This window comes from Rhineura floridana, chromosome 1, assembly GCF_030035675.1.
Source record: "Rhineura floridana isolate rRhiFlo1 chromosome 1, rRhiFlo1.hap2, whole genome shotgun sequence".
Classification (NCBI taxonomy): Eukaryota; Metazoa; Chordata; class Lepidosauria; order Squamata; family Rhineuridae; genus Rhineura; species Rhineura floridana.
Window position 1 is genome coordinate 219,896,799 of NC_084480.1, and position 23,282 is coordinate 219,920,080.

At 40.8% G+C, this 23,282-nt stretch overlaps 1 protein-coding gene across 6 annotated transcripts; it reads left to right on the plus strand.

Annotated features, from left to right (window-relative positions):
• The first annotated feature begins 376 nt into the window (after positions 1 to 376).
• Positions 377 to 23,282, plus strand: MRS2 (magnesium transporter MRS2). Of its 6 annotated transcripts, none has more exons than XM_061593408.1 (11): positions 377 to 656; positions 5,034 to 5,107; positions 6,344 to 6,380; positions 6,766 to 6,878; positions 11,324 to 11,497; positions 12,817 to 12,947; positions 14,698 to 14,814; positions 15,352 to 15,504; positions 17,381 to 17,498; positions 18,431 to 18,544; positions 19,347 to 23,282. In XM_061593408.1, the coding sequence occupies exons 1-11, from the start codon at positions 452 to 454 to the stop codon at positions 19,455 to 19,457; spliced, it is 1,347 nt and encodes a 448-aa protein (XP_061449392.1). In that variant the 5' UTR covers positions 377 to 451; the 3' UTR covers positions 19,458 to 23,282. The 6 variants fall into 6 exon arrangements, 5 of the variants coding, with proteins under 5 accessions (XP_061449392.1, XP_061449410.1, XP_061449433.1 ...); XM_061593426.1 differs by having other exon boundaries at positions 18,431 to 18,512; XM_061593418.1 differs by having other exon boundaries at positions 483 to 711.

A 23,282-nucleotide genomic window follows, 5' to 3' on the forward strand; every position in this document is an offset into this window, starting at 1 on the left:
GGAACACTCAATATTGCTGAAATGAGCTCATCCAAATCGTAGGTTCTTTTGTGTAAAAGAAGAAAGAAAAGGAAAAACACTAATAATTGATCAAAGTGAAAATTATAGAATGTCTATCAGCTTTGACTACAAACAGCCGTCTTTTTATCCTGACGGGGGGGGGGGCGCCCCCGATTCTCGATTCTAGTGTCCATGGTGAGCGCTACTGTCCACGGCTTCCTATGCGCTCACGCTTTCCTCCTCTTTTACTCGAGACTGCGATACATCCGCTCTCAATCCTCCTTAGCAACTCACAACAGTACGAAGGCTCCGCCTTGGGAGCCTAAACATGAAGGCAGCAGCTCCTCCTCCCCACCACGTGTGCAGCCGGTGGAAGGGCAACGCCTGCGCACTTGGGGAATGCAAAGCGGCAGAGGATTCCCGTTAAAGCAGCGGTGGGACGCAGCTTGTTATGGAAAGTGTGAGGTTGCTGAGCCAGCGGCTGCAAACCGGCGTGCTGTGCATGTTCGGTTCGGGGTTTCACTGCAGTTGGCACTGCCGCCGCCTGCTCCAAAGAGGGCGCTCGAGCTGCTTCCCGGATGTCGTGGCGTCCGCTGCCTGTAGGCCCAGGAAATGCCGGCTACAACCGCAGGGCAGGGAGACCTTGCTTTGTGCAAGTAAGTCATGCTGCCTGCCGCTCGGCGCGCACGCGAGTTTTTCCTTTGCCGCTGGGTATGTTCAGTCTCTGTAGCCCAATCTAATAGTCTTGCGACTTACTCCCACAGGAATAAATGTAGGATTTTTGCTACGCAAATGACCTCCTCCGCTTTTGCAATTTCTCCTGAAATTGTGACACACCAGCGTAAATAAGTATGTCAACAAGCTCGCTTTGTATACAGTAATCTTTGCCGTTGCCCAGTGGGAATGTCCAACATGGGAGTATATGGCTATCTGTTTACATCTTTATACCTTGAGCCCAAGGACACTTAAGATAAGGTCCAAAGAGACCGACCTCACGTATCCATGCTTGAAAGAAAAGCCCATTGTGTGTGTGGACCTTACTCCAGAGCGAGTGTGCTGCAATCCTATACCCACTTACCTGGCATTAAGCCCCACTGAACTCGGGCTTTCTTCTGAGTAGACATATGAAGCAGCGGTTCCCAAACCTCCCCCCCCCCCCACACGGACCACTTGAAGATGGCTTCAGGTCTTGGTGGACCACTTAATGACCACTTTTTCTGCCTGTTGTTACAATTGTAGTGTACAACTGTGCTAGATGCTGCATGATTTTGATTGTATTTTTATTGCTTCTTTTATTTCTTACATTTTTTTTTTGTATTACAATTTGAATTCAATAAAATACAATAATAAATAATAAAATACAGCATGAGAAATAAAAGAAGCAATAATAATACAGTTAAAATCAGTATGAATATTTAATGCCCTGTACTCACCATTCACGGTAGTTGCTTCTACCGTTCTTCACAGACACACCATACATAGACCATCAGAATGAAGCTTATGGACCGCACTTTGGGAACCCCTGATATAGAGGATTGTACTATAAAAGCCCCCACGATACTATAGAAACATCTGAGACCCGCTGTAATGAAATTGCTGGACACTTTCAAGATAAGATTGCATGTATCCGCAGGGACCTTGACTCTGATGTTGTGACAGATGAATCCATTGAAGTGACCGGAGCACGGCCTTGTCTTTCTTTATTGGATGAGTTTCAGTTGGTGCAGCTGGAGGAAGTGGACAAGGTGCTTGGAATGGTTCGGGCGACCACGTCTGTTCTGGATCCTTGCCCATCTTGGCTAGTGACAGCTGGCAGGGCTGGAACCACCGGTTGGGCCAAGGAGGTGGTTAATGCCTCCTTGAGGGAGGGAGTGGTCCCTGGTAGCCTCAAGGAGGCAGTAGTGAGACCTCTTTTAAAGAAACCCTCCTTGGACCCAGATAATTTAAACAACTATAGACCGGAGGCGAATGTCCCTTTTCTGGGCAAGGTTTTGGAGCAGGTGGTTGCCAGCCAACTCCAGGTGCTCTTGGATGAAACCGATTATCTAGATCCGTTTCAGTCTGGTTTCAGGCCCGGTTTTGGCACCGAAACAGCCTTGGTCGCCCTGTATGATGACGTGTGTCGGGAGAGGGACAGGGGGAGTGTGACTCTGTTGATTCTCCTTGATCTCTCAGCGGCGTTTGATAGCATCGACCATGGTATCCTTCTGGGGAGACTCGCGGAGTTGGGTGTCGGGGGCACTGCTTGGCAGTGGTTCCGCTCCTACTTCGCGGATCGTCACCAGAAGGTAGTGCTTGGGGAACATCACTCGACACCATGGACTCTCCATTGCGGAGTCCCTCAGGGGTCGGTTTTGTCCCCCATGCTTTTCAGCATCTACATGCAGCCGCTGGGTGCAGTCATCAGGAGGTTTGGAGTGCGTTGCCATCAGTATGCTGATGACACGCAGCTCTATTTCTCCTTTTCATCTTCTTCAGGTGAGTCTGTTGATGTGCTGAACCGTTGCCTGACCGCGATAATGGACTGGATGAGAGCTAATAAACTGAGACTCAATCCAGACAAGACCGAGACATTGTTGGTGAATGCCTTCCCTGCTCAGATGGTGGATGTTAACCCTGTTCTGGATGGGGTTACACTCCCCCTGAAGGAACAGGTACGTAGTTTGGGGGTTCTTCTCGACTCTTCCCTGTCTCTCGAGGCCCAAGTGGCCTCGGTGGCACGGAATGCGTTTTACCATCTTCGTCTGGTAGCCCAACTACGCCCCTATCTGGACAGGGACGACCTCGCCTCCGTTGTTCACGCTCTGGTAACTTCAAGATTGGATTACTGTAATGCACTCTATGTAGGGCTGCCCCTGAAGACAATTCGGAAGCTTCAGCTGGTGCAGAACGCAGCTGCCAGACTACTGACGAGGACCAGTCGGTCTTCGCATATAACACCTGTCTTGGCACGTCTGCACTGGCTTCCTGTTTGCTTCCGGGCGAGATTCAAGGTGCTGGTTCTTACCTATAAAGCCTTACACGGCGTGGGACCTCAATACCTTGTGGAACGCCTCTCTCGATACGAACCTACCCGTTCACTTCGTTCAGAATCTAAGGCCCTCCTCCGGGTACCAACCCATCGGGAAGCCCGGAGGGTGGTTACTAGATCTAGGGCCTTTTCTGTGGTGGCCCCTGAGTTGTGGAACAGCCTTCCCGAAGAGGTACGCCTGGCGCCTACACTTTTATCTTTTCGGCGCCAGGTAAAGACCTTTTTATGCTCCCAGGCATTTTAATTTTCTTAACCATTTTAATCCTTTAATCCGTATTTTTAATTTTTGTCGTATTGTGTTTTTGTAGTGTTTTTTGTTGTTTGTATATGTTTTTATGATTTTTATTATGATATATTGTATTTTATCTTGTTTGTTCACCGCCCTGAGAGCTATTCTGCTAAGGGCGGTATATAAATTGAAATAATAAATAATAAAATATAAATAAATAAAACTTACATTGTTTGCAATATTCTTCTTTATACTAGCGATGATCTCAGGTAGGTATACAAAACATTAATGGGACATCACACATGGAAAGTGCATTTAAACATATATGAAACATTTACATGGGTGTTTTTTACAGGTGACCTACACCTGCTTATTTGATCACACATTATGTTGGTAAAATATTCTTAAATATTTGACAGGCACCATCTCTGTTATCTTTTTGGCACCTATTGAAGACCTTCCTCTTTCAACAAACCTTTTAAGTTGAGACCTTATCCCAGTCTGTACTGGAATTGCTTTTCAATATGTTTGTAAACTTTTTTTAAAAAAATGTTTTTAACTTTTTTTTCTTTTTTAAGATGTCTTCAAAGCTTTTTAAAAAAATGTTTTTAAAGATGTTTTGTTTTAATGTATTTTAAAGTCTGTTTTTATGATGATTTAACGTGTTTTTATTGCTTTTGTTTGCCGCCCTGGGCTCCTGCTGGGAGGAAGGGCAGGATATAAACCAAATAATAAGAATAAATAAATAAATAAAAAGTTTTTAAATGTTGGGGACTTATTTCTAGTTCACGCTCCTAGCCACAACGTTATTTATTTATTAGTTGCCAAATACAAAAGTAGTCTCTCGGTGACTTATCATAGAATAAAAATACAGAATTAAAAGTATAGCAATCATCAATACACTAAGAAAACAAGGATTGCAACAGAATGGCCCTCTCCCATGTTGCCACTGCCCAGACTTCCCTCGGAGGGGGCACATGGTGATGAATGTAGGATCTGGGTAGAACATACCAGTTTTTTCTTTCTTTCTTTCTTTCTTTCTTTCTTTCTTTCTTTCTTTCTTTCTTTCTTTCTTTCTTTCTTTCTTTCTTTCTTGTTAGTTAGTTAGTTAGTTAGTTAGTTAGTTAGTTAGTTAGTTAGTTAATTGATAGGTTAGATTAGGTTAGATTTATATCCCTCCCAGTAGCAGTTCTTATGACTGCTTACCATCTATTCAGTACTAACAGTACATATGTGCTGTACATGAAACTAGTGCCACACCTGAACAGATTCTGTTCAGTGGATTCACAAGTTAAATTTTTATCATCATTTACATAACTTTATATGCCAGCACATTTCAAATAAAATTTCTTCAGCTCTAGTTTAATCTCAAGGTTTGTGATTGTTATATTATTGTAAGTAGTTGCTTTGCCCCCTCTTGACTCAAATTCTAGGATGGGCTTCAAACAGCTTGAAAAATAGAATAATTTGGGTGGGAGGGGCAGTGTTTCTGTTGCAGCCTCTTGTCCCTTGAGAAAATAGTTATAAATAGTGAACCTAGTTTATTTGATGGTGGAGACCTAATCTAGTCTGGCATCGAGAACTGTAAACATGTTCATGAGTGGTGAACTGGCAAACTAAAGATGCAAACTGTATGTGAATTGTTAATTTTGGTAAAAATGATTAGCTATGGCTTACGATATGTTTTTCAACATGGTGCTTCTTGCTGAATTTACCAGAGCAGTAAATGTAGATAATTTACAACTTAGAACTTCTTTTTGTTATGTCCTTCAGGTTATCTTTCTCAACAGTTGACTACAGATGTGTCTCAAGCCACTTTAGCCAGTGTAGCTCCTGTGTTTTCATTGGTAAGTACCTCCTCCAATTCCTGTTATGGAATGTAGGTCAAGTAAGAAGAGGGACATTGAATGTTAGGAAAGACCCCCCCAAAAGCTGGTGCACTGTGTGTGCGCGTGTGCTGAGCTGGTTAATGACAGCTGCAAAGGTAGGAAAAGCAGAAGTATAACTCGTGTTGGCTCCTGAATAGTGTTGAGGTGGCACAAGAAGAATTAATAATAAAATAAAATAATGTTAGCTAAAAGGGCAGAAGCAGCAAAAGCTAAAGTCAAGGGCGACAGCAGCAGTAAAGTAAAACTACTGTTTACTGATTTTATGTTGCATTTCTGTTCTAATGATACTGGTTTTTATGTTGTACACTGCTTAGAGATTTTAAGAATATTAAGCAATTTATAAATGCTATAAATAAATATAAAGGAAGAAAACACTGAGGAGAGACCTGGGTAAGAAAAAGAAAGCGTACAGTCAAGACATTGGAGAGGAGAGAAAAAGTGTACACTCACTGGGGGCTGAACCTCATTGAACAGAGTGTGGGACTCACTTCTGAATAAACATGTATGCGATTGCACTATGAAAGAACTAGTCAGAGAAATAGCTATTTGGCCAATAACTGTTAATTGACCCCATTGCCAAGTACCAAGCAGTAGCTTGGAGTAGGATCATTTCTGCGTTTTGCTGCTGCTTCATTCTATGTTATACTTCTTTGTTAATTTGTCACGTTAAATGCTTTTATCTTACAAGATAAAACATTGTCCATCTTCATTAGACTCCAAAGTGATTGCCAATCTGCCTCCATTCATGGTTGAGAAAAGCATGCTGCCTTATAGAAGCGCATGTCCTGAGTTTTGTGTTTCAAAAGTAAAAGATGTTATCATTTTTTCTCATCCTAGAACTACTTCAGATATTTAAGAGTTTGTGCCATGGCATGAATTTGTGTCATGGGGTGAAAATACAACACCGGGGTGGAGAACCTGTGCCTCTCCAGATGATATTAGACTGCAGTTCCCATCATCCCTGACTGTTGGCCATGCTTGCTGGAGGTGATGGGAGCTTGAGCCCAATAAAGCCTGGAGAGTCACAGTTCCCCATACCTGTACTACGTGTATCTTGAGATACTGTAGCCAAGGCATGAATTAAACTGGGTATTTCATTCTTTATGCAGAAATGCTGCCTCGAGAAATAGCACAGAAAACTAAATGATATGAATTCTGTAAATTATTCCTTGGTCTTTCTTTTTCCCCTTACAGATGAAATTTGATAAAGAAGGAAATATAAGCTTTTCTGGTAGGTAGAGTTCTAGACTTACTTACATAGCAGTTTTGAAGACACGATGCTATAGCATTATTGCTTATCCTTTAGTTGTTGGAGGCTAAGCCACAAATAATTTCATGTATTTAGTAAATTTATATCCTGCCTTTCTACCATCATGGAGCTCAAGGCAGCTTACCTGGGATTCCCAAGCAGTCTTCCATCCAGATAGGGTCTGACCAAACTGAAAATGGCTTTGCTTCAACAAGGCAGATGTATGATATGCATTCAGACCATGACCCTGGATCCATTAATTTCTCTGGGTCTCGTGGTTGTTGATGACTTTGAGAACCAGTCTGCTTGCCTGCTGTGGTCTTTGCTCTCATTTCATATCATTTTTTTAAAAAAAACTTTTTGATAGAAAGAAAGAAAACAGAACTATACCAGGAACTAAGTCTTCAAGCACGTGATCTACGATTTCAGCATCAAGTAAGCATATCTCCCAGGAACAACAGGATTATCATGAGAATGGATGTAAGTAGGAGTCTCTGTTTCATGTGTGTGTTGCATGTGATTGCACACATTGCTTCTCTTACCTTAGAGTGATATGCATGTAGAAAAATGGTTGTGAATGAAGCAGGCCAAGGTGTTACTTGATTAAGAGGGAACATTCTACAAGATAAAGCTGTTACAGTTGCAGAAATCTGTCAAATGCGACAAAGTGTTTATTCTGTACAAGAACTCTATTTTAATTCAACTGAAATATCCTTCAGGATTGGTTTAGTGATGCGGGGAAGAAAATCATCCTTAATGAAAGATGATATGGATTTTTTTTTCTGTTGCTATTTCATTTTAAGTAATGGTTACTAGCTACAGTGCTTATGTTCTAGCTCCACTATCGGAGACAGTATGCCTCTGAATGCCAGTTGCTGGGAATCTCACTGCACCCTACACCAAGCTTATTCAATCTCTTTTTATTTAAACTTGATAAATCAAACTTTAAAGGCTAAACAGTTGAGGCACTTTCCTTAGGAAACAGATTTATATATTCCTGAACAAAAGCAAATACCAAGGAATTTCAGAAGAAAATCACCTTGTGCTTTATAGATTACAGCAAAGCCTTTGACTGTGTAGACCATGAAAAACTATGGAATGCTTTAAAAGAAATGTGGGTGCCACAGCATCTGATTGTCCTGATGCACAACCTATACTCGGCACAAGAGGCTACTGTAAGGACAGAATATGGAGAAACTGACTGGTTCCCCATCAGAAAAGGTGTGAGACGGGTGTATTGTATCACCCTATTTATTTAATCTGTACACAGAACATATCATACGGAAAGCAGGATTGGACCAAGATGAAGGAGGTGTGAAAATTGGAGGGAGAAAATATCAATAATTTAAGATATGCAGATGATACCATACTACTAGCAGAAACCAGTAATGATTTGAAATGAATGCTGATGAAAGTTAAAGAGGAAAACACAAAAGCAGGACTACAGCTGAACATCAAAAAGACTAAAGTAATGACAACAGAATATTTATGCAACTTTACAGTGGACAATGAGGACATTGAACGTCAAGGATTATCAATACCTTGGCACAATCATTAACCAAAATGGAGACAATAGTCAAGAAATCAGAAGGCGGCTAGGACTGGGGAGGGCAGCTATGAGAGAACTAGAAAAGGTCCTCATATGTAAAGATGTACACTAAAGTCAGGATCATTTAGACCATGGTATTTCCAATCTATGTATGGATGTGAAAGTTGGACAGTGAAAAAAGCTGATAAGAGAAAAATCAACTCATTTGAAATGTGGTGTTGGAGAAGAGCTTTGCGGATACCATGGACTGCGAAAAAGACAAGTAATTAATTGGGTGTTAGAACAAATTAAACCAGAACTATTACTGGAAGCTAAAATGATGAAACTGAGGTTATCATACTTTGGACACATAATGTGAAGACATGATTCATAAGAAAAGACAGTAATCCTTGGAAAAACAGAAGGAAGTAGAAAAAGAGGAAGAAATGGATTGATTCCATAAAAGAAGCCACAGATCTGAACTTACAAGATCTGAACAGGGTGGTTTATGACATACGCTCTTGGAGGTCGCTGATTCATACGGTTGCCATAGGTCATAGTCGACTTGGAGGCACATAACAACAAATAATCACATATTTAAGAAGAGAATCAAGGATTAATTAGATATGTATCTTAATAATTTCTGTTTCTTAGAAATACCTCTGCAACTTCTACCTAATTAGGTTTGGTTACAGTCAAGTTTGGCTTTGAACAGCTAATTCTGCCTCCTGGGTAATAGTGATTAGCAGAACAAATGTGTGACACTAAACACACACACACACACACACTTGTGTTACAAATTGAATTCCTAGCATATTGTGGTAAAAAGCCATAATTGAGCCAAGAGATCAGCTAAGATTAAAAATATTTTAAAAGGTAACAATCCTTGCATAACTTCTGGTTCTAATATGAATAAGTGGGGAGAGCTGTTGCACTTACGTCCTACTTGTAGGCGTCTGGTTGGCCATTGTGAGAACAGGCTGCTGGGTTAGATGGACCATTGACCTGATCCAGTAGGACTCTTCTTATGCTCTTCATGCTTTGCTTTATAAAATTAATGACTGGATACAGTGTCAATCAAGTTTGTAACACTTTTTTCATGTTACATCTCTCGGAAGCATAAAGCATTCACACTCACACACAGCATTTGTAAAAACGGTGTGTGTATTAGAGCCAAAAGTACGCATAATCTCACTCAAGAATCAAGTTACAAATTCACTTGATTGGGTGCAGATCAAATCAAAACCAAAACTAAAATTCTTACTTCATCTGATAAGACTGTAAGGGAAACTAAAAGCAAAACACATGCTGTGACTGTATGAAATCACATTAGGTGTGCTTTATTGATTCCTCCACCTCTAGTCAGATATATCAGTGTAAATACTTGTGGTTGTTGGGAAAACCCTTTTTGTTTTATCTTTCAACAATATCTCAAATAAACATGGTAAATCAGACCCTAATCAGTTAAGAACCCACATTACTGGGCCAGTTCTGATACTATTTTTCCTACTTGCACCTTTTAGCTGCCTGTAGTGGCCAAAAAGGCCAAAAATAGAAGATAGAATGGACAAACATGTCTGAGATGTAGTAATTACAGATCCCTAATACCGGTCCACCAGTTCCAAGTGTCATGTATTTTGCTTTCAAGAATTCCCACATCGTCATTTTCTCTCTTTGCCTGCACGGATTTATGCCAGCTTGTGTTTGTTATTTATCATTTTTAAGCTGCTTAATATTTAAAAAAACTCTTTAAGTGGCATGCAATATAATAATAAACAATATCATTGACAAAAATACAGCATAAAAGCAAATAAAACAAAATTAAGGTGATTCCAGCGCATAACACAGAGTCCAATCTTACAGGTCAGGGACATCCTGGGCAAAAAGAAGTGTTTTACTTGCATAACGAGTAGATATAAATAGAGGGGAAAAGATAATGGTTGAAAATGGATTCTGAAAACTTGCCACCGAAACCCTTGGGCATGCTCAGTTCAATGTTGAACTTCCTCCCTTTTGAATGGCATTTCTTGGTGCTATGTCACAAACTTTATGAAACTCCCCCTTGTTTCAAAAGAGATTTGCCAGGCAGCATTGTGGGATGGGGGCTCCTATTTGAGAAACACAAGTTTAAATTTCCCTGGGGTACGCAGAACTAATTTTGTTATGGATTAACCACACTGGGAATACATGTGATTGTAGTGGTTAGACGTTAAAGTGTTGGACTAAGGATCAAGGAGACCGGGGTTCCAAATTCTGCTTAGCAACAAAGCTCACAGCGTCACCTTGGGCATCTCACTCTCTCAGTGTAATTTACCTCATAGGGCTGTTTTGAGGATGAAATGGTATGGTTGAGGGGGATGGAAAGAAGCGTGTATATTGCCCTGAGGTGACAGGGTAGTGGGATAAAAATGTAGCAAATAATGAACCCTTTCTCTGCACCTGACCAGTTATATTTAAAAACTAACCTCCGTAAAATTAAAAATTTCTAGCTACAAAAAAGTGGTGTATATTATATGTACAATTAACTGCAATTTAAAATGCACTGGGTTGTATTCAACTAAATCCTACTTGGAGTAAACCCATTAATAAGCCTAATTTAATCGTGTCCATTAACTTCAATGGGTCTACTACCCAATATTTGTTTGTTTAAAAAAATATAGCCTGCTTATCTTTTTTAAAAGAGAGCAGCAGCTAAAAACAGAACAAGAAATGACTAAAAAACAAAGAAACCAAAGTAACAAGATACAGAAAGCAGCATATAAAATTTAAGAATATATCACAGCAGCAATCAGAAAAACCAAGCACCAACCAGATAATTAGCTTTGTGTTTATTTGCTGCTAGCAGGAAGTGAGCATTGAAGGAACCTCAGTTATATAATCCAGAAAAGCCTGCATAAAAATCCAGGTTTTAACTTAGGGGTGGGAAACCTGGTGCTCTCCAGATGTTGCTAAATTACAGCTCCCATCATCCTCTGACTCTTGGGCCATGTGGCTGATCCATAGATTTCTCACCTCGGTTTTAACTCAGATAAAGCTCAAGTATGGGTTTAGATAGGTTTCCTGGGGGAGAGGATTCCACAGAGTTGACGCCAGTGGTGGCTTGTAGCAGATGGAAACATTGGTGCTGCACTTGCTGGGATGGGGTGAGGCAGCGGTGAGGTTGGAAGAGCCCTAGGTAGGTGGTAGCACTATAGGGCTGCCACTACCAACCTGGAGCTCCTCAGATCTCACTCTGCCTCCCTCCTGATGAACTTGGTACTGCCAGTGGGAAGATCTTCTTGCCCCTGCCTCCCCCTAAAGAGTCACTGCTGGTTGGCACCATGACTGAAAAGGTCATGCACAGTAACAGTCGCTTGTAATATGAAACACTGCCTGATTTTGTTCTCTTTTTTTCTAGTTTTTGAAGGCCGTAGTAACCCCAGAGTATCTTCTGATCCTAGACTATCACAATTTAAACATGGAAAAATGGCTGTTCCAGGAACTGGCTCCTCAGTTAGCTGGTGAAGGTCAACTGGTTACATATTCTTTACCCTTTGAATTCAGAGCTATAGAAGCAATACTACAATACTGGGTAAGCATCATTTGCTGTATTGAGAGTAATAGCTTGTTGTGAGCTTGTGCTAAGCTGGAGTTGTAGTTAAAAAAAGGCATTAACTTGATAAAGAAAGGCAATTGCACAATCCACTGAATGGTCTAGGTATCCCCTGGAGCACAAGTAATCTGGTTTTAGATTCTTCCCTCTTAACCAAATTATAACCTAGCAGAAGGAGTAGCCTTAGCAAGTTGTCCTCGAGAATCCCAAGCATGTCTTAGGCCAGCCTTTCCCAACTAGTGGGCCACCAGATGTTGTTGGACCACAACTCCCATCAGCCTCAGCCAGCATTGCCAATGGTCAGGAAAGATGGGAATTGTGGTCCAACATCATCTGGTGGCCCACTAGCTGGGAAACAGTGTCTTAGGCTAAACATACACACCCCTCTCCCTCATAAAGGAAAGGCAAGTTCTCTGGCCATGAAGTAAAGTTTAAGGGCTTCTGTGTACCTCCTAATTTTTGAAGGACAGTTTCGCAAATGGTCCCAGTTGGGTACAAATGGTTATTTCTATTGGCTTGTCCCCTGGTTAAGGCTGTATTTCTGAGCTGATTTCTTGGTTTTTGTTATATTACAATAAAGGAGAAGGAGTAAGGCAGAAAACGGAAATCTCTTTAGAGAAGCTGATAAAATCAAACAGGTGTGAGGCTGATTTTGGTTTTTGCAAATTATATAAATCAGTCTTCAGTCATTGCAGTGTAACAACTAGCATGTGCCTGAAGTGTTCTGTTTCAAATATGGGAAGAATGATTCCTTAAGGCCACAATTTTAGTAGATGGATGTACAAACACCGAATGGGAGCATGGTCTGTATATAATAAGCTGACCAGGTGCAGCCCTGATAGGCAGCTTTTAACTCTGACAGATCTGAAGGAAAAAAGTCTCCACTGCAGTCCATTACCCTCATCAGGAGGAGTTTATTTCCCACCAGTTGAATATTTGGGATCCCAAGGGACCCACCCAATGGTGGACAAGTCTAGTGGCCAGCGTGCATCACCTGACCACATGCCTCCAAAACCAAGTGTTTCCCTAGCCAAAGAATAGAGCTAGTTTATTTTATTAAATAATGAAAGTGGATGTATGTCTTCAAGCTGACTTCCATCATACTCCATTTAATTTCACGGATATTTAGCTACAACAAGTGCATGCCTGGGTTACTGATTTTGCTGGGAAATGTTTATCAGCTTTAGGAATTTCAAAAGAATTTGAATGTTGCCTGCTTTGTTCAGCAAGAGGGTTCAGTGACCTAAGGCATTCTAAAAGAAGTTTTAATTCTTATGAAGGATCATGTTGTTATTTAGATCAGCTACCTACATGGGAGACTTAACAATTTGCAGCCTCAGATTCTTGAGACACTGGATGCTTTAGTGGACCCTAAGCTTTTGTCTGTGGATAGGAGCAAAGTCCACATCTTACTGCAAAATGGAAAGAGGTAAGAGAGCCTTCCTTCCCTGTTTTGAGTGACCCAATTATACTTTTCTGTATAAAGCCGAGTCTTGTGCTATGTCATAATTGAACCTTGCACTACAGCACACCTGTATATTCTATTGGTCTGGGACAGAGGCACTCTAGGTTCAAGTCCCAAATCTGAGATGAGCTTGGTCAACGCCAGTTACCCCACTTGTAAAAGGGGAACCTTAGTTATTATTTTTTTAATTTATATCTCGCCCTCCTCCTAGAACGACGGCAAACAAAAACACTAAAAGCAAACATCTTAAAACAAAAGACTTTAAAACATATGAAAACAAAACTTCTTTAAAAACATCTTTAAAACATCTTTAAAACATCTTTAAAAGCAATTCCAATACAGATGCAGACTGGGATAAGGTGTCTACTTAAAAGGCTGGTTGAAAGAGGAAGGTCTTCAGTAGGCACCAAAAAGATAACAGAGATGGTGCCTGTCTAATATTTAAGGGGAGGGAATTCCAGAGGTCACTGCACTAAAGGTCCGCTTCCTATGCTGTGTGGAACAGACCTCCTGATAAGATGGTATCTGCAGGAGGCCCTCATGTGCAGAGCATAGTGATCGATTGGGTATATAAGGGGTAAGACAACCTTAATGTAATTTTTGCTGCAACAGACTAACATGGCAACCTATCTGTAAATTACTCCTTTACGTGATGGCTGTGAAGATGAAAACATGGATAGAGAACAGAACATGTGCCATACCTAGGTCTAAAGGTGAAACCTAGTCTCCCTTTAAGTACTTTGTATATACTGTATATATCACCAAATATGCCGCCAAACAAGATCGGCCTCACAAGACCTTCTCTCGGTCCCACCAGTGAAAACAGCTAGGCTGGTGCGGACCAGAGAGAGGGCCTTCTCGGTCGTGGCCCCCACCCTCTGGAACTTGCTTCCTTTTGACCTTCGACATGCGTCCTCCCTGATGGCTTTTCGTCGAGCCTTAAAGACCTTGTTATTCAGGCAGGCCTATGGGATTTCTGGGGTGGGTTAGGCTGTTACTAACAGGTGGTTTACTGTTGTATGAATATGTTTTAAATTGTGTTTTATATTGTGTAAGTCGCCCAGAGTGTCTGTTAAGTCAGACAGATGGGCGACTAACAAATAAAATTTTATTATTATTACTATTATACTGTATATGTTGTATTTTAACAGTTGCAGCAGATCATAAATGGCCATTTATGAATAGACTTGGTGAAGAGAACAGCTTTAACCTCAGTGATGCTAATGTAGATGTGCCCCTGTTCCCTAAGTGGGAGCTGCCATTGAAAAGGCTGTCAGCACGTGCCTCACCTCTGAAGGTGGGGGCTCCTGGAACAGGGCCTTCTATAGATTTTAATGATATGTTAAAGTTCATATGGAAAAGGATGGTTCTTCAAAATAACCTAGTTCCCAAGCCATATAGCGTTTCAAAGCGGATGTGAGGAACTTGTGTCCCTCTTAACTCCCATCAGCCCCAGTATGAATAGACAATGGCCAGAGATGATGTGATTTGTAGCCCAGCAACATCTTGAGGTTCTTCGCCCTTGCTTTAAAGGTTGGCACTAGACTTTGAACTGAGAGGCTTCAAGAATGACTGCATCACTCCCGGTTCTCTGGATGATGCAGTAAGCAGTCTGACAGAGCAAGCTAATTTGTACAACCAGGTCTGTCATGAAATGGCAATAGATTCCAGTGTTACCTTGTTTCTACTGTTCCTCCTTTGGTTTTTGTTTCAGTTTGTCAGAGTTAGAAACAGACCTTAAAGTTTTCAAAGAGACAATACTGGATATCCTAGATGAGGAAGAAGTGCTGGAAGAATTGTGCTTAACTAAATGGACAGACCCACAAGTATTGTAAGTATATGCAGGGTTGCTTTTGTGTTTAAGGAACATTTACCTGATTAGGCAAATCTTGCAAAACTTTGGAGATAGAGGCAGCATTTCCTACATTTCTGAAAACTGTTTAATTTTTTTCAAAGCATTTTGTTTCCACAGAGGACTAATTGCACAAAATGCTGCTGTTCTTGTAGTACAGGCATCCCAACAAATGCAATGGTGATCTCAAGTTGAAAAAATATTTGGAATACTGTTTTGTCAGTAGCTTAAATAGTATGGCAATTATTATAGTTATGGAACTGTTATGAAAGGATGATTTTATTCCTTAAAACAACTATTCAGCCAATTATAGGCAATCAGCTGCCTCAGATTATTGTACAGATGCTTTGTATATACAAATGTAGGTTTAAACTGTGTGATATGCAGGCACCAAAGGGTAGGAATTGAGAGAGGGAGACAAACATTGTTCTGTGCTTCCACTTGGATCCATGCACTTCGTAGATTTTTGGTTGGCTGACATTTTAATTAGCCTTTTTAAAAAACTATTACTCGCAGCGAGGAGAGTCTATCTGGAATTGACCATGCAGACGAGATGGAGCTGTTATTGGAGAATTACTACAGGCAGGCAGAAGATCTTATTAATGATGCTCGTGAACTTCGGGTATTGATTGATGATTCTGAAAGCATCATCTTTATCAACTTGGACAGGTTAGCTACATGCAACATTCTATTCACTAAAATTTTAGATGCACCTTCTGGAGAGCATTTGAAACTTATATCCAGTATTGTTACTGTTTATGAAGCCTGATGAGTAGAACTGATGAATTGAATTTTATTCCTGTAAAATTTGTTTGTTACTTCAATCAGTTATTACATCATACACTATCCTGACATTCCATTATCAGTGCTAAATCAACTTGTAACAATATATTTAAACCAGAACAACTTTGCAGATTTCATTGGTATTTGTTGAAGATGAGTAGCTGGTCACTTTGATTTGGTCTTGATGAACTAATTAGGGAAACTAATCTTCTGAATAAAGGCAATTTCCCCCTACTTGTGGAGTAATAACCCTCTGTCAATAATGAAACCAATTTTGTTTTGTACCACAATTAAGTGCAAGCCACACTAATTATAAAAGTAATGTAAATGCACTCTTTTTCTCCTTTAGAGGGAAGTTAAGAGGAAATGCTGGATCAGGAAGCCAAAACAGTCTTAAATGAAAAGTGAATAGCAAAAGTACCATAATGCTCCTGCTTCACACTCCACAGCCTTTTTCGATTATCTGCTCCTTTTGTAAGTATTATTGCAAGGTAACAGTAAATAAGTTTGCCATGTATACATGTTAGAAACCAGTTGTGTAAAGCAAATCCCCCATTCAGTCCATAAACTTTTACTGTTACTCTGTCAGTACTTACCAAAGAACCAGGAGTGCCAGAGAGACCTCAACAGAGCAGAGGCTGCTGAGTCCCAGTGCAACACCCAGTTTTCAAAGCAAAAACAAACTTTCCTCCAAACAGATGGATGTTTCTCTGCATTTCATTTTGGTGTTGTCTTGTTGACCTTGTTCAAGCAAAGATTGTCATGCAGAGTTAGCAAAATACACTTGTATTTTGTATGACTGTCCTTATTCTGTATGAGTTGGGCACCATACTACCCTTGGAAGGCACTTCAAACAAAAGCTGTTCTAAGGTTTTGTAGAATTGGTTTGTTTTGTTTTTACATAGTGTACATGGACTTTCAAAAAGTTTTAAACAAAATACCTCACCAAAGCCTCCTAAGTGGAGAATAGGTTTTGGGACCTGTGTTTTTCAACTTGTTCATAAATGATCTAGAGTCAAGGGTGAGCAGTGAGGTAGCCATGTTTACTAAATTGTTCAGGATGGTTAATTTTGTCAAACCGTGTACAGTTCTGGTTGCCTCACTTCAACAAGGATATTGTAGAGTTGGAAAAAAATCAGAAAAAGGCAACCAAAATGACCAAAGGGATGGAGCAAGTGCTGTTGTGTTCTGGTCCTCCTTGTGGGCTTCCTGTAGGCATCTGATTTGCCATTGTGAGAACAGGATGCTGGACTAGATGGGCCACTGGTCTGAACCAGCAGGATTTTCTTATATTCTTCCTATAGGCTCAGCTAGCCCACTTACTAGTTAAGCTACTAGGAAAGCATGCTGCAGTCTAAGGAGAGATTGGAAAACTAAACAAACTACAGTTTAATAATAAAGATATAGCATTCCAATACAGCAACTATTCCTTATCATTAGTATCAAGGGATTGTTGCTTTGGAGCGACTAAACTGTAGCTGCCCAGATGTTGCTGGACTACTGTTCTGATCACCTCTTGGCCATGCTGATGGGAGGTGGAATCCAATAACATCTGGATAGTTACAGGTAAGCCACCCTTGGACTAAATTATTAAATAGGTCGTAACACCCGCTGAGTTGAAATATGTCTTTTTTAGGACCAGCATTAAATCTGTAGTATCTAAAACTGTAACTGATTAAGAAAGCGGTACATACTCTTCAAGAACACTCAGATCTGTGACATAAATATTAACTAGCAAGTAACTTTTTTCACTCCTCTTCAGCCACCGCAATGTGATGATGAGGCTGAATTTACAGCTGACCATGGGTACTTTCTCTCTGTCTCTTTTTGGATTGATAGGAGTAGCTTTTGGCATGAACTTGGAATCCTCATTTGAAGAGGTGAGGCACAGTTTTGAAAAGGGCTTTATTTTTAGCTAATAAAGGCAAACCCTGGTTCTGTTGTTGTTATGTGCCTTCAAGTCGATTACGACTTATGGCGACCCTATGAATCAGTGACCTCCAATAGCATCTGTCATGAACCCCCTTGTTCAGTTCTTGTAAGTTCAGGTCTGTGGCTTCCTTTATGGAATTAATCCATCTCTTCTTTGGTCTTCCTCTTTTTTTACTCCCTTCTGTTTTCCCCAGCATTATTAACTTTTCTAGTGAATCATGTCTTCTCATTGTGTCCAAAGTATGATAACCTCAGTTTCATCATTCTGCTTGTATGTAAATCACATGAGATGTACCATTCATTCTAGAGGTGTGACTCCTCATCTACATTCACAAAAAACTGGGGAAAGACACACTGTAGTCTAGTGTGCCAAGTTACCAGTGTTCATCAGTAGAGTACTCCATCTTTAGGTAACAGTAGATCATTCCCTTTAATCAGGTTTACAAATTATACTGTTTCATGCTCAAAGCTCAATAGTCTACTATGGCCTAGCTTTTCTTGGAGGGGGGTATCTTTCCAGCTTCCTTTCTCCACTTCACCATCTCCCTTCTTGTTGTTCAAAACAGATCTCAGCAAACAGAACGGGGAGAGGAGAGGGGAACCCAGGGTAGATATCTTGAGGGGGGGCAGATACAGGAAGGGATCATATGACAGTGAGGATTGGAGGACACTCCCCATACTAAGCCTTGATGACTGATTTGCTAGTAAATCCAGTCACTAGACAGTGCTTTAAGGTCTCTTTCCAACTATCCTCAGCTGAACAAGTGTTAGATTGCTGTTGAAAGAGGTGAAAAGATATGTGATAAGGGTCTGAGGAGTGGTGGCTGAGATGTCTTTGAAAAAAGGTTTGTGTCATTAACTATGTTTTTACCTTACCTAGGACCGCAGAATGTTTTGGCTAGTGACAGGAGTTATGTTTCTGGGCAGTGGCCTAATTTGGCGTCGTCTGCTTTCATTTCTTGGTAAACATTTAGAAACTCCATTACCTCCACCTGTGAGTATGGCCTTGCTAAAAGTTACATTGAGACACCACCATCATCCTTCCCTAATATGTCAGGACCCTTGCTTAGCACCATGTTGGATACAACCCAAATAGGTTCCTTTGTAATGGTGGTTCCTATATACATTTTACTGAAAAGCTACCACATCATCTTTCCTTGCTGCTACAGCATAACCTACGTAGAGCTAGTGTGGGGAGCATATTTCGGGTGTCCGTAGTTTCACTGAAAGAACTAGGAGAGTTTGCCATCTCTGCCATAATTTGACTTGTCTGAACTCCATGACAATAGTACTACGGATTGCTCAAATTCCCATTCTGATTCAGGTACCTTTATTTATACCGAGCAAAAGAAGTGGAAATAATACAATGCAACAATCTTAGAGATAAGTAAGGGTAATGGACCAACACATTCTACCTAGCAACATTAAAGAAAATGCTTATTTATTAGATTTCTTACCTGCCCTCCACCGTGATGCCCCAGGGTAGGTTACAACAATTTAAACTGATTTTAATACTGTATTTTTAAACAAATTAGTGAAGAGAGTAAGGTGGGTCATAAAAATATATATCTCAAGTGTCAAAGGGCAGGCCAAAGAAGTGTGTCTTCAGCATATGAGGAAAGCTACATAATGAAAGGCACCAGACTGTGTGGAGGAAATTCCACATCTTTGATTCCAATTTGTGCAAAGAGGCACTGTGACCCTCTAGTTCAGTTAGGTGTGACCGTCTTCAGTGGATTTCCTTTCCTTTGTGATAACCATTTGTTTTCGCATCCTGCTTTTTTATACTTACTTAGATGACTGGTTTGCTGAAAAGAACTCAGCCAGCAAGTGGGAAGATGGACTGCAAAAGCAATATTAAAACAGAACCCCTTGGGTCACGTAGAAGCACACTGACTAACCACTGATTAGACCACTAATACTTGTTCCTGTATAGCTGAACTTCAGACTGTCACACTGTTTTCTTGTAATAACATAAAGCAGAATTTATCATTTAACTAATATGCCAAAGATGTGCAACTGGAACCACCAACATATGCAACTTTGGAGAGAAGAGTCCAGCAGAATTTTGTGCACTGCAGTAGGAAATCAAAATGTGCATGTGAGCTAAATAGATGGAAAATGTTTTTCTTCTGATGCCTCCTGTGGAAATTCTGTTTTGTATAATCATTATGAACACAAGAAAATGGGTAATGTCCTTCCTCCATGGAATGCAAAATCAAATCCAGAAATGTTACTGTTTATTCTGATACAGTGGTTTCACTTTATTACTTTATGGTGCAAGGTTTTAGATAAGGAAATATGTGCCACCCAGATTGTATCTAAACAGTATATTATCTGTAAGTAGAAAGAGATAGCATTATCCTCACTAAGAAACTACTTACTGAAAATCAAACTATTTAATGTTTAGAATCTTTTTAAGCATATTCCTCTTTTTGCCATTTTTCAAGGTAGCATTGTCTCCCACAATGAAATATCTCCCTTGGTGAGAAAGACAGACTTTGAAAGTACTTGCTTGCTGGTTCATTTAGTTATGACAAAGAAGATAAAACTCTTTCCTGCACATCTAAGCTAGCACTACTTGTAGGCTAAACACCAATGGACAATGATGCTAACTTAAAATAATATCCCTTTCAGCATAATACAATTAACTATTTTAAAATTGTTCAGTAGAGGAGAAATGAGTGTGGCATAGTGGTTAGTGTTGGACTATGACCTGGGAAACAGGTTCAAATCCCCACATAGCCATGAAGCTCACTGGGTGGCCCTGGGCTAGTAACTGCCTCTCAGGCTCAGAGGAAGGCAATGGTAAACCACCTCTGAATATCGCTTACTATGAAAACCCTATTCATACGGTTGCCATAAGTCGGGATCGACTTGAGGGCAGTCCATTTCCATTTCAGAGGAGAAACATCATATTTTAGCCTACTCCATCACCTCTATGGTACAGTAGGGCCTCACTCATACGGCGGGTTACGTTCCAGACCCCCGCTGTAAAGCGGAACCCATTGAATAGAATGGTGCGCGATGCCCAAAACCCACCGTAAAAGCGGAACAAGCGCCATATGAGTGGGGCTTTAGTCTAATTGCATCTAATTGAGACGCCTGTATTAGCGAAGCGCTGTAAAGCGAAGTGCTGTAAAGCAGGGCCCTCCTGTATGCAAAACTGAGGAGAGCCACAGATCCTCTGCTCAAGTGTTTAGCAAAGTAACTGAAGATTGGGAGAAACTTCCATCTGTTGTACAGTTAGCTACCCTCTAACCTGATAACATCTAGAATGATTGTAAAATCCTACCCAAAAGAGGAATATCTGCTTTTGTTATTTCCATTGCATATAAAGTAATAAAAACCAAGTCAGTACATTCATTCATCAATCTAAAAAATACAAAGAAAATATGGAAAAAAGGTTTGGCATGTAGAAGGTGAGATTGAATTTGATTAAATGGGAAGCTGCCTTTATACCAAACAGCTTGCACTATTTGTTTATCTAGCCCAGTATTCTTTTGTAACCAACAGCAATTCTCCAGGTTTTCTAGCAAAGGGCTTTCTTCTTTCCTGCTACAAGATCCTTTTAACTGGAGCTGCCTGGGATCAGAGCCGAGACCTTCCATGTGGAAAGCTTGTGTGCTCTACTACTGAGGTACAGAAGCTATTTAAATAGGTGTAGAAAGTGAGTAAATCTGAAGTAGCTAATATTCTTGTGGTGCAACTTGCAAATCCTGCTGAATTTATGCAGTTCTGTGCAATTCCATTCATTATTTGTATTGTTCATTAAATTTATATCCCGCCCTTCCTCCCAAAGGGAACCCAAGTCACCAGATAACAAAGCACTAAAAACATCTAAAAAACAATTCCAGCACAGATGCAGACTGGGATGAGGTCTTAGTTAAAAAGCTTGTTGAATGAGGAAGGTCTTCAGTAGGCACTAAAAACCAGATTGCACCTGTTTAACATTTGGGAGGGAATTCCAAAGGGTAGGTGCCACAACAGTAAAGATCAGTTTCCTATGTACAGAATGGACCTCCTGATAAGGCCCTCACCTGCCGAGTGCAGTGAATGACTGGGTTTATAATGGGCGAGATGATCTTTTGGGTATATTGGTCCCAAGCTGTATAGGGCTTTATACACCAAAACCAGCACCCTGAACTTTGCCTGGTAGCTAATTGGTGCCCATTGCAATTCTTTCAGGGCAACATGGTGATATCCTATCTCAGTGAGTGGTCGCCCTGCTGCGTTTTATTTTATTTTATTTTTTTTATTACATTTTTAGACCGCCCTATAGCAATAAGCTCCCAGGGCAGTGTACAGCACAAGCTTTAGCTTCTGGACCAACCTCAAGGGCAGCCACACATAGACTGCATTACAATAATCCAGCCTGGGGGTTTCCAGTGCATGGATCACAGTGGTCAGGCTATCCTGGTTCAGAAACAGCCACAGCTGTTCTATTAGCCAAAGCTGGTAAAAGTAACTCCTAGCCACTAAGGTCACCTGCGCCTCTAGCAACAAAGATGGATCTGGGAGAATACAAACCTGCTCTTTCAGAGTGAGCACAACCCCATCCAAATCAGGCAATTGACCAAGTTTATTAGCCCTCATCCAAGCACCAGTACTGGGCTTCCATGGCCTTTCAATTCAAATGTTACCAAGAAGCAGACCTGGCTATTGTCAAGAAACGTGTTTTGGACCTGAAAACATGGCTCTACCTTAAAGGATTTTGAAACATATCTTGGGAGAGAAGGATGAGGTATCATCAGTTTGCTGCTGACACACCCTAAATCTAATGACTGTTCCCAAGGGCTTCATATAGATGTTAAACAGCATTGGGGACAAGATGGTACCCTGCAGTACCCTACAGCACAACATCCTGGGGGGCTAAAAGGCAGTCATCCAATGCTATTCTCTGAAACAGACCCTGAAGATAGGACTGGAACCACTGTAGAAAAGTGCCCCCAATATCCATCTCATCAAGTCACCTCAGAAGGATACTATGATCAATGGTATCAAAAGCCACTGATGAAGAATAAGAGGGTCACACTCCCCTGTCCTTCTCCCAATAAAGGTCATCAGAGTAACCGAGGTCAATTCAGTCCCATAACCAGGCCTGAACCCTGATTGAAATGGGTCAAGACAATGTTACAGCCGGGAGTACTTAGATTTGTATCCCACCCTTTCTCCCAGTAGGAGCCCAGTACTTGCAGTTGTTGCACCACAACTCAATCACCTCTAAAAAGTGTACATACTTGATAATGGAAACGTACATACTTGTTAGTGGAGGACGATTTAGGACTAGAAGTACTATTGCCTGTAGGTTAGGCTGCAATCCTATACACACCTAAGAATAAGTCCCATTGAACTCCCAACTAGAAGGAAATATCTACTGGTTGTAACGTTGGCAGGTCATAACAGGAGAGCATCTCAGGTTATGTTCCATTTTCCCCATCTCTAGACATAAGTGATACTCAAGGTTTAATTATTGCCCATGCTGACATGTAGATATTAGTAGGTGAGGATGGACCATTGTGATTTGGCAGCCATTGAAGAGAGCATAGAATATAATCCTACTTTTAGGGCAAATATATTAGAGACTGGGCTACTCTGAACTGAAACCATCCCACAGATTAAGTGATTCTTTTCAAACCAAGATTGGACTCAAGAGCAAGGAGGTTGCGGGGGGAGGGGGATGTGCTCATGCCAAACTATTTTGCATTTAACACCACATTTTCAGTATTCAT

Coding starts and splice junctions, on each gene's coding strand:
- MRS2 (XM_061593408.1), top strand. CDS start 452: ATGGAAAGTGTGAGGTTGCTGAGCCAGCGGCTGCAAACCGGCGTGCTG. Junction 5,108..6,343: donor TAGCTCCTGTGTTTTCATTG/GTAAGTACCTCC, acceptor TTCCCCTTACAG/ATGAAATTTGATAAAGAAGG. Junction 6,381..6,765: donor AGGAAATATAAGCTTTTCTG/GTAGGTAGAGTT, acceptor ACTTTTTGATAG/AAAGAAAGAAAACAGAACTA.